Below are 16,116 nucleotides of genomic sequence, written 5' to 3'. Positions count from 1 at the left end.
ATTGATTATTCTGTCTCTTTTTTCGGCGACTTAAATATAAGACACTTCTCACTGCTCACTGCAGAATGGTTTCGTCAAAAAGTAACGACTCAAATGAAAAAAAGTATGATAATCTGCTTAGAGTATTGATAAAAACATTTAATTTGTTTCTGCCTTGGAATACGTGAAGATAGAACAAATCGTTGGAAATATGTTGTGGAATCTGGTATGCTCAGTTAGGTTGTATGGGTCTCATTGAACTTTGCGACATAAAGGGTATGAGGCTGATTTTATCACAAAAGGTCTTTTTAAGACGTTTGCTTCAAACTTTAGGGGCACTTTGCAAAGTCACTTCTGGTATCTATGGAATATGTTTCATTTGAGTGAGTCAGCCGTGTTTTGTCTCAGCTTTCCGTTAGATCATCCACCGAGACCTCGCGGTACGTAAAAGGAAACATGCAAAGTGACAGACTTAGGAATGGCTAGAGACGTCCAACAAGAGAATATAGATGAAAGATAAGTAAAGGTAATCCGATTATTGCCAGTGGCTAAGATTTAAAAAAAAATCTTCCTCCTCTGATCTTTTGCAATGAAAGATGGCGTATCATTTCTTCGAAATTTACCGCCATCAAAAATATGTCTGATTTACTGCCTAATGAAAATGTTTATATCCAGTTTAGCCTCCTAATGAAGAGCAAGGCCTTCGTTATGTAAATAGGAAGCTTAAGAGACGTTGTTGTACGGCACCTATACCACAAAGACTGGCATGTAAGTGAAATTTTTCATTTCTTTTGGTGACAGTAGACTATTAATTATTTTACAGTTAATAACAATTGCATGGCCAAGTTGTGATTTTGAAGCTTTTCCAAAGAAGATATTGATTTTTATTTCATATATCATTACATTTTAACATATTGGTAATTGATTTTATGGGCCCACTACCATAACCTATTTTTGCTTTGTCAGGTGGAATTATGGAATTGTCTTTGACGAGATTTTCACTATAGTTAACACCTGATGGAATTTGATCAGACTCTGATAGTGGTTTACTTTAGGCTGGAATACGTTTCTTGTACTATTCTTCAAACTTATGTTTTAGAATTGATCAAAGGAATCCATTTGGGTGGAGAAAAGAATTTGCTTTCTGCTTCAGATGAAGAAGAAGGAACTGAGTTGAGGTTTAGATCCTGTTGCACTAAGATGCACATTAGTTCTTTTTCAGGTGGTTCAACGACTCCACGTTTTGATGACAGGGAAATTGAAAACTTGCTTCAGCAGGGATTCCGAATGCCTAAAACACAGCACATGGATTTGGCACTTGTCCCTCTCTTTCCTTTTTTATGCTCATTGAAAGAAACATTATATGCATCTCGCTGTCATAATGGTGCTCATTATATGTGTAGATCGATATTAGCTACCAGATAATGATGAGATGCTGGCAAAATGACCCGGATGCGAGACAAACATTCACTGAATTGAAAAGAGCTTGAAGACATGGGAACCCTGCTCGAGGTAAGACTTGTGATGGACGTGGCAAGTTACCAATTTCCTTTAAATCAACGTTATCTCATTCAGATGTCCTCTTTTCTGTTATATCACCAAGGTTCCACGACCAGCATTGTTAACGAAAATCTCTCTCGGGATTGTTTTTGATGTAATTTTTCACTGATAAGGGTATCAGTATATTTCAGCAATAGCCCTTTAATCTTATTTGATAAGGCGATCGGATGAACGTAAAACTTGGATTCGATTAAGGAATTGTTAACCCTTTGATAATTACACTAAATCCGTGTGTAATTGGCCCTGCACGCTGATAGCGCATTCGGTGACTGCTCTTAGCGTAAAGGAGGCAAAATAGTCTTAACACTTCTGTTAAAATCTATTTTTCCTCTGCAGAGACTGATTAGCATGAAAATGTGGGACAAGAATTTGGACGCAAGAGTTGAAGATCTAGTAGAATAGTTGGGTAAACGTACTCAGGCTTTTGAGGGTCAACTGTTTGAAAACCTCGCAATCAACATGTCAGCCTAAAATGGTCACTGGGTCGGAGACGCCAGTGTTTATTTAGCGGTTAAGCTAATGCTTATAACTGTTCGCAAGAAAGTCGAAACGATGAAATGAAATGTTACTAATGGTTAAAAAGAGCGTTTTCCAAAAATCACTTGAAAGATCTTGTTTTGAAGACTTAGCGGAAGTTTTGTCTTCAAAATTGTTCTTTGCCTGTTTCTTCTTTTTACAAGTAATGTAACTCGACGTTGGTGCTGACACTCGATCAAATTGGTCTTAAGTTCTTTTCCAAAAAAAATTATGAAAGTGGCTTTTAATGTAAGGTCTGAAAATTTCTGAAACGAATCTGTCTGCATGATGATGCCTCGCAAGGAACGTCTGAAATAATAGCTAGCAATCCCATGTGTGTTTATCTTGATTAGGTTTGTAGATCGTAATTTACCTCTGAGGACTGATCTGAGCCAGGCAGCCTCACCTGAAAAGAAAGTAATACAGCTGAATTTATTAAAATGGCTTCTTCTATATTTAAGAGAAATTTATGTTTCACAGTTACTACAGAACAACAGATGTAGTCAATAAATTTCATGAAGTCAATGACAAACACGGTGTACCGTCTGGTCAGTATTCTCGTTTTCTCAGTTGCACTTAATAACAATACGGGACAAATGATCCTTCGACGACCGAGGAAGAGTTGGGGTAGGGGGCAAGGAGCTCCTCGCTTTTCAGGAAATATCCACCGAGCATTTTGGAGGAAATTTGTCTCTGGCCAATGCTGCCAATGCTTAAGTTGTTGAAGGGAAAAGTGACTTATTGTCAAGCTTTTTAAAAATACCAAAAAGTCAAACACAAGATATGTGTTATATCACATTGAACAGGCATAACCCTTAAAGATTTTTTCTTATGTTGCTCATCATGAGGTTGTAATGTTCTTCTATTTCCCAAAGAGTGTAGCATTTTATCTATATATCTGCACCTCGTTAAAGAGGTTATTGCTCATTGTGGTGGTAAGCAAAATAAACTGTCTAATCGTTTGCCTCACGATGTAGTCACTTGACATGTATATCTGCATTTATTCATCATTCCTTTACTGACTCATTTTTCTCTCATCCCCGTGGATTCCCTGCTTGAAAATTACAGGTAATTTATTATGTCAAATTCAGTGTCTGCTATGGTTTCCTTATACTCTTTTTACGTTCTGTATCTTACAATCGAGAATGTTTCCCTAGCTATCCAATGTTTTATTTTGATTGCCTTTTGTTTTTAACATCGTATCACAAACCATTCTTGGATTGTGTTTACCAGCAGCGTCATTATACAATAACAAAATTTAAATCTCTGTTGAGTTATTCTTAGATTGGAACAGGTCATCAGCCTCCTATTTCATGTCGTTGTTGGCACGCGAGTGGGTCTGTGTTTCGAATAGTCTCTTTAGCAGTTTCACATCATTTTCGAAAGCATATCTCACTCGTGGTCGTCGTCTTCTGAGACGTTCCTGATCTCTGATCGGTATGGTGAGGATCTGACAGCTGCGTGAAGAGACCGGCTCCGTTGAACTAAACATGATAGCGAAAATCGGAAATTGCTTATCAGAATTTCCAGTTTGAGTTCTACCCAAAACCAGCATGATATTATATTGTAAGAGCGACGTATGGCGTATATAAATGCCTTCTTACCTTGCCTTGCATGCATATTCTGTCCAATATATTTCCATTTTCAATTCACGACTTGCCAGTGGGATAAGATAGATTCAGACGGTTGGATCGCTTACGGTGTTAAATTCAAAGAAAGTCATTGTTAATAAATGGTTGCTCATTTTTTTGTTGTTGAGTTATTAAAAAAAAAAAACCTATGTCCGCCAAAGGCCGCCCAAACTACTTACCCTCTTAATTTATTTTAAGTAGAGGTAACTCGCGTGAAAACAAACCTCGAGTTTCGGCCTCTAAAGAAATTTACAGTTTTCTTTGCTTTATATAGGCGTGTGTCGATATGAATATGCTGGACTCCTTGGCATGTCTCGTAACAAAGAGGTCGATTGAGATTCGCTGGAAAGGTCATCTCGCGACTTCACCGGAGGAAAAGAATGGGTTTAACGAGGACCAAAAATTTTGTCAGGAAAAGCAGAGAGTAAGATAACACTTTTTCGCCTTAACAAACTTTTCTCCCTTCCATTTCTTTTGCCCAGGCCTCTTCAAAGTTTCGGGAAATGTGACAAATTCACCTCTTTTGGGCAGTGCAATACGCGATGTAAACGAAATATGCAGATCGAGATCCTGAGCGAAGTCCTAGAAGAAGGTCAAAACTCTGCTGGCCCTGACACCCCCGAATCATTACGCCTTTATTATTTGGTACTAGCAAGAGCCCATTACTCCTGGTACAAGCATCGTAAAACAGTCTTTTAGCCCTACCTCGCCCACTTTTTAATATTTTGGACTTTCTCTTTCGACAAATTAAACTTGGATAATTTTTTTAACTTAAGAGCGGAAAAAACCCAATTATAAAAATTTGATCCGGGGACCAATATCATTGAAGTGAAGGTATTATGGGGTCAACAACTGGGTTAAAATCTTAAATTTGTCCCACCAGATGGACGAAAATAAAGCTTATTGTGCCTTTATCTCATCATGATCGATTATATCATGGAGTAACTAATTTTTTTTTGTAATAAAATCGGGAATGCCGTTACGCAATGAACGAGTTATCGCTGTCAAACAGTGTGTAGGAAAAATTGGTGCAAACTCTCTTATGTTGAGTTTATAATATATAAATCTAGCCGAGCCTAAAAGCGGACCTCTGGTCAGTGTACTTTTCAGCCATACATTGTAATAAAACTGTTCAGCTCTGGCTGTGAAAGAGGTTGTACAAGGGCATTTAGGGACTGGTCCACCTCGTGTTCGTGTAGCAGCTTCTCGGCTGATTTTACATCGGTCATAGAGGTAAAAGTATCAGAGATGTTTTTAGATGACATGGTTTGCAGATACACGAGGAAGCTGATATCAATTCATCAAGATAGAGGGAATCAGGAAAATTGCTCCCTAGAAAATTGATGCAATTTGATTTTCTCGCACTTCTTGCTAAGTACTGACTGGGTTTGCGCGTCTGGATTGCGTTATTATTTCGCTTGTGATCCGTTTGACTTCCGTTTCCGGCCCCAGGAATAGGGGTACTCTCAAGCATCGCCACAGAGGTTAGATCAGGGGAACCCTACCTCGATTATATGCAGTAGTCCTTAGAAAAGAATCCACGGTTGATAAACAAGAAAGAGGAGTTGAAAACTGTTTGTTACAATTTTTTTTCTATTTGCGTGACTTTCATTAAGTTTCGTACGCATGCGTAATCGATATCGGTGCTATGATTCACTCTCATTCGACACATTCGCCACATTCGCAAGTTTCACGCATGGTTTACTCTGAATGGAGTGTGTATCCGAAAGGAGAGTTTCTCCAATTCATGCAAATGTTCCAAGTGTATAGCTAACATCGAGTTTTCCTCTATAAATAGCACCATTCGACATGTTGTTTAGGCATTTTTAACGACTATGGCCGACAATTTCACGAGAATGATCGTGATACTCGGTCCCAGTCTCAAATCTCGTTTATCCCTTCAAGTGACTTCCGTAGGATTTAAGCATAACCTTCCTCATTGAAGCATCAGCAAAGGTCTGATGAGATGGTGTCTTTCCGTGATTATGAAATTAACTTACTCTTTCTTCTGCTGGTAAAGTTTCACGGGTCAGGTAAGTGTGAAATTTATTCTGCCGGACAAAGGATTTTAAGTGTTCTTTTACCATCAGTCATTTGAAGTTTAGACACCGAAAACGCCGACCCTTGCTTTCTGAACGTGATGTTCGTCAGAATGATTTCCAAACACCAAGATGGCTTTCAAAAGTTTTTGTATTTCAAAGTTAAGATATGATGTTAGGATTACAACCACGAGATAAATGAAGCCTGACTAACTATGATGCGATGGAAATCAAGAGCGAAGGATTTTATGCTACAAGTGGCAACAATACCATACGTTCAGAATTTAACATCAACATTGAAACTGAGAAGTGAACTATTTTCTTAATTAATTTGAGTCGTCTTCTCAGCCATGAGAAAAGTTTCTGCTTTGTCAGGAGGCTTTCCACTACAAACATGGTGGTTATGCAAACTCAGAAAAGAGTTACTACCTGTACATATATGTAAACTCTCTTCATTGCCATCTATCACTCATTATTGGGAAGAGCTGTTAACAATTTTTCAACTTATTATTGTGTCAAATAATGACCTCAGCAAGGATAATTGCTGTTAGCTTAGCTGAGCGTGACTTTTTTTCCAGGCAGCAATCATTGTAAAGAAACTAAATATAGTGCACTTGGATGGATAATTGAGCATTATTTGCTTATACCCACATGTATGAGTTGTCTACCTGACCAGTTTTTAGCTTTATGCACATATGATTGTGGTATCCCACAGTGGTATTGGTGGGCAACTAACTTTTGTTTGATCAATAAGAATTCCCTACCTTTCTTGGTAGAAGAGTAGTGTAACCAAGGAAACTTCTCCTCCCACTTTTCTTGGGACTGGGGGTCATTTTGGCTCCTTGTCAGCAGTATGCTTGCCAAATAATGACCTCTGGGAGAATGGAGTTTGAATCCCAGAAATTGTGGTATTCCAGTTTTAACTTGGCATGGATGCAGTATTAGCAAAGCATAAACACTCCTGTGGTTCTCACTTGTAAAACAAAGTGCCTTTTGGCATGGACGCATTTGATAGCTCAAAGTTCACCCCTCTTTCAACCCAGACTTGGGAGTTGGCAATTTGTATTTTATGTTCTCTTGGTCTTATTCACTATTCGCAGCAGGCTTTTTGGTGAGATACTTATTGAAGAGTTAAATAAGAGTATGCTTTTTGCCTTGAGGAATGCTACAATGTAGGCCTACCTGCATTTAAATTGTCTATGCATGCTTAAAGTAGCACCTTGTATACTGGCAGTTGTACAGTCATGTAACAAACCAAATTTTCTCAGCTTAATGGCTTACCAAAAATTATTATAGTCTAAAATGGAGACAGGAACATCTTCCTTGAAAATCATAAATCCATCAGCAGTCTCAAGTTTGCAACTGAATCCCTATCTATAACAGGTTTTAACATGTGTCAAAAGTAAATACACGGCACATGTCAGATGCTCTCAGTATGCAGTAGAATCCTGTGCTTTGTATTGTCCCAGACTGCATCATGACTGTCAGCAAGAATGTTGGTAACTTTAGGTTGATTATTGCCATAAAAAGTTTATAATTTACAACCCCTGATAATTGTATTGAAAAGATAAAATGAAACTCTCATTACAACTCCATAGCGGATTAAATGTGTACCTCAAAAATTGAGGTTGTTAAGTATTCATATATTCAGGCTATTGTTCTTTCTCATTACTTATTCATTCCGATGAGTTTGCCGACATGCCGGCATGCTTCCGAAGATCGTGAAGAGCGCAACTTCTTTGATGTAGGTGAGATATTTTTCTTTTGTTAACAGATGAAATAAACTCTCACGGGAATCTGCTTGATTCGGATCAAAACAAAACGATCGGTGCTCGAAATGATAAACTATTTTCGTTTTTGCTCTTCGCAGTGATTGCAACAACTCGTCCAAGATCCATTTTTAAATCTTTTGCGACGCTCTTTAATCCTTAAAACATATTGAGGCTAAAAATACACCGTGAATAGAAACTAAATCCATTCAAATGATTGCAGTTAATCGATCTCGAGTTCATTCATCTCAAGACAATGTAAACAAAAGGATACAAGATCACAAGTCTGTTCGCGCAAGGTAGCTTAATTACACTATTGTCCAAGTCTTTTGAAGTACCTTCCGCAGTTCCTTTGGTCTTCTTCCAAAATATCTCACCTTTTTCGAAACGAATAAAACCGACACGTTTTCGGCAGCCACCGAAAGCAATGCCCAAAGGAATAAACCGAGCCTTCGAGGTAAAAAATCCAGCGGTGTCACCCATTTCAGAAAGTCACATTTAATCCGCTATGGAGTTGTAATGTTAAAAGTCTCTGGCCCTTTTATGTGAGTTCAGCAAAATTTCTGGGCAGTTCTCTTCCAACACTCACTTTGATTCTCAGCCTAGTCGCCGTTTTGGATTTTTAACTTTCTCCTAATCCCCCTCTGAATTTTGCATGGTCTCAAGTAAATTAGTTAATGTTGTTATGACTTTAATTTTGTTGGTGGCTCCTAAAGGAGCCGTTTGTTTGTTAAAAGAGAGACAAATTTGATTAAAAAATCAATCATCAAATTTGAGCGGTGACAGCTGTCCCTCTCATGGCATGTTAACCATCACTATCAGGTCTCACCAAAGTCTTCTCCCACAAACTGCTTCTAGTTCTTTAACGTAACCCACGCTATCATGGTTCATTTTATTTAAAAACAAGATATATCATTTATACATATACAACATTGAATGCACAGGGAATGCTTTCATGCCTGTTTAGTTTTGGTGGCATTTTGAGGAATTTCAAGCATTTATAATAAGTTTTACATCAAGTTTTGAATGCAAAAATGCACATATATGCCTCGGTCCGTTTTGTAAAATGTAAATATGGTGTCTAATAAAGCTATTTCACCACCTGTCGCTAACCTGTTGGTTACCTCTCTGTGGCCTGTCAGTTTAGTGTCAGCCAACTGTTGACTGACTGTTGGCCGACAGTTGGCCATATGTCAGTGGAGGGGAGGTGTTCTTCACAATTACCATATTATTAGTGACTTTTTGTACATTAAGTGGTTGATTATGGCATAAAATGACACTTTTATCATTTCTATGCAATACCCTATTCTGTGGAACCTTCATTAGAGGGACCATATCACAGTTGGGCATAAGCATCAAAACACTAATTCTAACTATTTCAATGAACTGCCATCTTGGATTTTGAACTTCATGTAAATATATGGCTTGGAACGCATCAAAACAGATTAGAATACTTTTTTCAGTGACTAACCAAATTTTCTCTTGCTATATTTTGAACAAGAAAACCTCTATTAATGGGTAATTTGAGTTATGAACACTAGAGGTTGAAGAGATTCTCTTTCGGAACCTTAAGAGTTCACTCACTGTGGTAATTTTTACCGTTCACAGCTGTTTTGGAGTAAGTTCATTGTGAATAAGTACTTTTTATAATATTTTTCAGCTTCTAACAAAGGCATTCATAAGAATAAAGTCCTGATCGATATGGTTACTGGTTGTGTTGCATCTGAACAACCATGTATCAAACAACAGACTGCCCCACAATTTGTGGCTTGTTTTAATTTCCAGTAGAGATATGTATGTTAGAACAAACCCCCCACGGGTCTCATGTAATGAAGGGACAAAAATACCATAATGCATCATGTTTTTTCATCACATGAAAACAAAGCCTTCAGTTCGAGCATAAAATGTAGAGAAATTAGTACAATTTCATGGCAGAGGGGTGATTAATGGTGCTGCAAATAGGTTCAGTTCCTCCTCTTACAGTTAAGTTGATGCAGGTTGGATTTTCTGGGGTTTAGACCATGGCAAGCTGAGTTATGAGTGCTTTTGTCACTAACCTTTGTTATGAAGGTACTTCATGTCTTATGTGTCACAATTAATTTATGGGATTAACTCAACTTAGTGAGTAATTTGACATTTCTTGTAGATATCGTTTGGTAAATTTCCATGAATTGTGCTTTCTGGTATGAAGTGCACAGATGTGGATTTATATGTCATGAAATTTCTGCCGTGCCCCAGGCTGTCATTTGACCTTTGTACAAAGTCTGTTCTAACCAAGTCCTTTTTCTCTTTTTCTCTTTTTCTCTGCACAATGATGATGGTTAATATTTATAAATCGTATTTGATTCTATTTTGTGCACAAGTAAAACAAGTAGATAAATATTACCCATGGATTTGAAACATAAATACACAAAATACATGAAATTCTTCATTTAACCTAGGCATGCCCCCATTCAAGTTATCTTCAAATGCTAAAAGTAGCACATTGTATGCCGATGGCTACATATGGTCATGTGATAAACCAAAAAGGCAGCAACATCTTCCTTGCAAATCATAAATGCATCAGCAGTCTCAAGTTTGCTATGAAATCCCTATTTATAATAGGTTTTAACATGTCAAAAGTACACGTACTTCCATACAAATCTTCTGAGCAGAAATTAGTCTTCTTTAAGGTTGGCAGTTTTTGACCTGATGTCTTGTTTCTTTATAAACAGCAGAACAGGTACAACTAGAATCATCTTACAGTGGAAGCAATAGGACTGCAAAACTTGGTTCCTCTTTTGACTTCTCGTGGAACTACTCTGGTAACTTACACAGAGTTGAATGGGGAACGAAAGAGAAGGGAATAATTGCTCTAGATGTCCTTCTATTTATCCTTGATAGAAATGGGCGTCTCATCCCTAATGTATCTCAGTACAATGGCCGTCGTTTTGGCAACTGGAATCAACATTCACCTGGGCAAGTCATGTTCACTCTAAAGCCTATTAAAGCAGTTGATAACCAGGTTTTCCTCTTCAGATTTGTCCCAAATAACCCTTTGGCTCCAGATGTGTTTGATATGGTGCAATTAATTGTGAAAGGTAAGATTTTTGATTATCTGATGAGTTGTTGTTTCATCATGGAGGGTAGTATAAATTTTCAGAATGGGCAAGTAATGCTATTGAATTTCAACAATTCTGATAGGAAATAACTTCAATGCACGCTGCAAACAAAAAAGTGTTCAATGAAAAGTGATGTTGTGGCTTAATTTGCCCTTAATAGAGCCGTCACAACAGTTTCCTCCTTTACGGTGTTGATAATAGGAAAAGTTAAATGCATGAAAACACAGAGTTTAGAACAGAGAAGGTTTTCTTGATCAAGACCTTTATGAGGGTTTTCAATTTTTGATGGCTGTTTAAAAAATGAACAAACCAAAGAAACTGAAACTTATGTGCTTCTGTTAACTGATTCTCAATAAGTACTCAATGAGTATCCACTGCCACACCTCTCTCAGCAACCACCTCTTTATGGTATTACCATATCCTAACGGGTGTCCTTTGCTAACAAAATCATTAAAGCACTATAGAAGCATAACCATCATAAAGTATATATTGTCAATGGAAAGGTTGTGGAATGTATTGTCTGGCTAAAATTGTTCTGTTTTAGCTTGACCTAATTGCAAACTGCACAATGTTTCTTAGAGCGAATTAATCAGGTAATAAATCTGGCCATGCAAGTAAAACTTCTGTTTAATTTCAATCCTGGGGGTTGGTCTTTAAAACCTCGTGGAATTTTCCAATATTCCAATAACAGTTGAACCTGCATTAAGTTGCACTGTATTGAATGGCTGGTTGTCAAAGTCCAAAAATTTGTTCCTCATAATTACAGCAATTTTCATCTCTATTATGAAGTTACCTCTTTTAAGCAGTCACTGTCACCCTTGCCTGAGTCCTGACAGCCTGTCTGTATTGTCTTCCACCTGTGTTGAATGGTCACTTACAGCAGAACCACTCAAATTAAACTAAAAATAATCTTTCATGCAAAATTTAATCCATAATCTCATGAAATCAATATTTTGGTAGTGTTATTGAGTGACTTTTTGTACATTAACCCTTTAACTCCCATGATCTGACGCTAATTCTCCTCTCTGGCTGCTACACATTTCCTTGTAAATAAGTTACAAGAGTTTGACTTCAGATCAAGATAACAACTTTGACTGGATAAGTTTGAGTATTCTCATTACCTGTTCGCCAGGGAGAAGGGAGAAGTTACTTGTTGATCACTGCTGGGAGTTAAAGTGTTTAGTGGTCAATTATGGCATAAAGTGACACTTTTATCATTTCTTTTACTCTATTCTGTGGAGCCTGTATTGAAGGGACCAATATTATTATTATTATTGTCACACTAGGGCATGTCTAAGCATCAAAACACAAATACTAACAATTTCAATCATCTGCCATCTTGGCACATGGAACACATCAAAACAGATGAGAATACTCCAGTTTAGTGATCGACTGAGTTCCCTGTTGCTATATTTTGAACAAACAAACCTATATTGATGGGTAATTTTAAGTTATGGACACTAAAGGTTGAAGAGATTCTCTTTTTTTCATTTTTTCAGCTTATAACAGAGGCATTTATAAGAATTATGCTTAGGGCTCAGTGCATACAATTCAAATGAATATTAAAGTCCTGATCAATTTGGTTACTGGTTGTGTTGCATCTCAACAAACATGCATCAAACAACAATGTCTCACAATTGGTAGATTGTTTTAATTTCCAGTAGTGATATGTATATTAAGAAGAAATCTGTTGGGATCTCATATAATGAAGGGAGAAAAATACCATAATGCATCAGATTCTTCATCACATGAAAACATGGTTTTCACTTTGTGCAAGAAATGCAGAGAAATGTAGTACAATTTCAAGGCAGAGAGTTGATCAATGGTGCTAGAATAGGTTCATTTCCTCCTCTTATTGTTAAGTTGATGCAGGGTGGATTTTATGGGGTGCACGTGCCAGACTATGGCAAGGTGAGTTATGAGTACTTTTGTACCTAACAGTTGAGTTAGCAAGTTTGAAGATAGTGCTTGTCTTATGCTTCACAACTACTTTATGGGATTAGCTCAACATAGTAAGTAATTTGAGCTTTCTTGTTGATATCATTTGTTAAATCTCCATTCTCTGTGCCTTCCTGGTACTTTGCTGACAGATGTGGAATTATGAGTCATATTGTGAAACTATCAGTATTCTTAATTCCTGTGGTGTTTGGCAACATGCTGTTTTTCACATGCAGCTTATGATGGTGCAATTTAGAACTCGGGTATCTTCAATTTTGGAATATTAATTTTTACAGCTGCATTACTTTGTTATTCATAATCTTTGTGATCTAAGCCCAATCAAACTCAGACAGCTCTTAGGTTTATATCTAGGAAGTCTATGGACCAACATATCACTCCTTTTGGTGACCACTGATGCCAATTTATGTCAACTTTCTAAAAACTGGAAATGGCTATGCCAATAGAAACAAGAAGGTGTCCTATGGAATCTCAGGAGACTTGCAGCAAAACATATTTTGCCCTCGGCAGACCTGTAGTTGAATTTCACTGACCAATAATTTTGATTTTGTTTTACTTAAAAGGGGCTTCAGCACATTGTGACAGAACTTGCTAAGGGTTGTTGGTCAGTTGTAAGCAGCAATGATTGGTTAAACCACGAGCCCTTATCTGTTTCAGTTAGAATTTTTCAATTGCCTGTCCTCATCAAATTTCTTTAATCTCTTGTGCTTAGTGCCAGGCTTCTTTTTCACTTTCATCTTAGTACTCCTCTCCTTTTATCTTTCCCCACTCACAGTTTAGTCCTAGATGCAGATAGATAGCAAAGATTACCTTGTGCAACTTGAATCAGATGTTTCTGGAATTATAATTCAATAACAAGGATGTTTTGCTGCAAAAGCCCCTTCTTTTCATTAAGGGTGACACTACAATTGGCTATTCACACTTTGGTGGGCTAAAGAATCCAGTTTGAAAATATGTTTTTGTAAGTAACCTAAGCATTTCAACATGTTACTAAACGTTTCACTGGAAACTGTCATCTTTTTGGAAAATGAGGAATTTAGCTAAATTACTAGTCACCTCCCATGAGGAACCACTGACTGGCATGGTATTCTAGGTTTGCTCATGTGGGAGGGTGAGTTGTGTTGTTTCAGGAGCAAAATCTTAAAAATTTTACTTATAAATCTTTTGATGCAATGAAATGTCGTTTTAGTTTGCACACATGTAACACATTATCACAATTACTTTATGTTTCAAACCCTGACGCTCACTTTCACTGTTATGACATGTGGATAAAAAGCAAGCTGGATGAGTTCCTTTATTGTAACCCTTTTGTTTTACTTTTAGGTCCTCCTGTTGTTGAGATCGTCCCTCCTGCACTGTCCACTTTAAAGGGTGTTGCAGCAAGTTTTACCTGTAATGTTGAGGGTTTTCCATTGCCAAACATTGTGTGGATGAAGCAGACTGGTTTGGGTGAAAGTGAGATTTCTGCTAGCGGAGTCAATGTCCAAATAAACCCCCATAATGGTTCATCTCAGTTAATCGTGCAGAATACTTCAACCACAGACTCAGGCTATTACATCTGCAAAGCTTCAAACTTCGTATCTAATACTGCAAGAGCCTTCCTTGGAGTTGTACGTAAGTTTCTTCTTGACATGTAGAAACCCCTATGTAAGCTAAAATAGCCTTATAAATGCAACCTTAATCCAGAAGCCAGTATTGGGAAATTGCAGTTTTGCCCTCTTGATCACAAAAGTGTTAGTTAGTAACTTTACATCTTTAAACCCTCTTTTTAGTCAAATGAAGAATTTTTGGTTTGGTTGAGTTAATGACTACATTTCGACATTATTATCAGTGTAAATGTAAAAGGTTAGTCGTCAAACGTTCTTTCATGTGTGTATCATTCTCAACATATCTAACGTATCCTTTGAAGAGGAATATAAATTGAAAGGAAAAAAGAAAGAAAAAGAAAAAGATCGAAAAAGTTTACATGCATATGGCCAGGACTCGAACCTTAAACCTCCCAACTAGAGAGGAATGGGTATATTAATTGCGCTAGGTACGCAGAGCATGCTAAGTTGAAAAGTTTTGCATTTTAACAATTGTCATTGATGACCATTATTTTTATAAATCTACCCATTCTATTAATTTCTGCCCAGTCCCTTGCCGTCAGTTAACTTTTGTGCAAACTCTGTACTAACCAAGTCCCTTTTTTGCCACAATTTGAGCATCGATAAGAGCTGTCCATAAACCCCTCTGCATTTTACACCACATTGCTTTTTTTACTACAATATTTTACATCTATGCCACAGTAATACCCAATTCCATAGCTCTACCCGTTTCCATAGGTGCACTCATGTTCATAGTTACATTTGTGTCCTTAGGTGCATTTGTGTCCTAAGGTGCATTCATGTTCCTAGGTGCATTCGTGTCCACAGACACACCCTTGTCCACAGGTACACCTTTGTCCTCATGTACACTCTTGTCCATAGGTGCACCCGTGTCCATTGGTGCACCCGTGTCCATAGTTGCTCTTGTGTCCGTAGATGCACTCCTACCCGTAAGTGCAACCGTGTCCATCTTTTTAGCTGGATGTGCATCTGAACAAGGATTGCCATTTTATTTTAAGGAGTGCTGAAATTTTTTAGTGTATTTGAAAGCAAATTAAATTACATCAAGGGGTACCATGGGGCAAAATGTGAGGGATGATTTGCGAAAAAAAATTTTTTTGAAAGAGGTTTCTTAATCTTAATTCTTTTTCAATATACAGCTGTGTATGAGGATCCTGATTTGTGTCCCACAAGTTTTGATGCAACCAAAGGCGAGTCTGTCCTAATGTGCTGTCCTGTCCAGGGGTTTCCACCTCCTCAAGTTAGCTGGGAACTGCCAAATAGAACTCGGCTCGAAACAGGAAGCACTATTTTGCATGTCACAGTCAAGACTGAGAATGACTTTGGACGCTACAGGTGCATTGCAAGGAGTCTGGAAAAGAATGTCCTAATGGCTAACATCACCATTCGCAAGAGAAGTAAGTACAAACTTGAGATTTAGGTGAAATTTGCATCACCTCCTCTCCAGAACATGACTACTAGTGAAAGAATCATAAATTACCCGGCTGGGGTAACGCTATTATTTTCCTATGTTTTGATAGAAACACTTGATTAGATGTTTAATAAATAGAGAAGCCTTGACTGTGCTCTGTTCTGTTGTAAAGCACGCAGGAAGCGGCTAGAGTTAGAAAGAAGTGTTGGGAGAAACACGAGACGTATTGTGATAGCCTTCCAGGTTGACATCTATGCAAATATTATAGGTTACACTTTGATTGCAATTTCTCTGTCAAGGCGTTGACATCATCGGCTAGTCCATGTATTTCAAGACAATATCCTTGGATTCGGTTCCCATTCATGTACTTGCTGATCAGTTCACGACTTTCTTAACATTATTCAATTCCTTGTGACTCAATTTCAGTTTTTTCTTGAGCTTAAGAATGAGTTCCTATTTGAGTAGATCTCAGAAGAAGTTTTCGAGTATCCTTCACGGTTGGTTCTTCTCTTTATCTGTGATCCTGTATTTTCTAACTGACATACGA

At 37.6% G+C, this 16,116-nt stretch overlaps 1 protein-coding gene across 1 annotated transcript in view; it reads left to right on the top strand.

Annotated features, from left to right (window-relative positions):
* Positions 1–16,116, top strand: part of LOC136281675 (neural cell adhesion molecule 2-like) — a 115,475-nt gene that overhangs the window by 95,119 nt on the left and 4,240 nt on the right. Inside the window, exons 5-7 of the mRNA XM_066168436.1 lie at positions 10,209–10,574; positions 13,875–14,165; positions 15,298–15,555. Coding sequence (XP_066024533.1) covers positions 10,209–10,574; positions 13,875–14,165; positions 15,298–15,555 — 915 coding nt within the window. The remainder of the gene's footprint in view (positions 1–10,208; positions 10,575–13,874; positions 14,166–15,297; positions 15,556–16,116) is intronic.

This window comes from Pocillopora verrucosa, chromosome 6, assembly GCF_036669915.1.
Source record: "Pocillopora verrucosa isolate sample1 chromosome 6, ASM3666991v2, whole genome shotgun sequence".
In the NCBI taxonomy this organism is placed as follows: Eukaryota; Metazoa; Cnidaria; class Anthozoa; order Scleractinia; family Pocilloporidae; genus Pocillopora; species Pocillopora verrucosa.
Note: the sequence above shows the minus strand (reverse complement) of the source record. Positions and strands in the feature narration are given on the sequence as shown.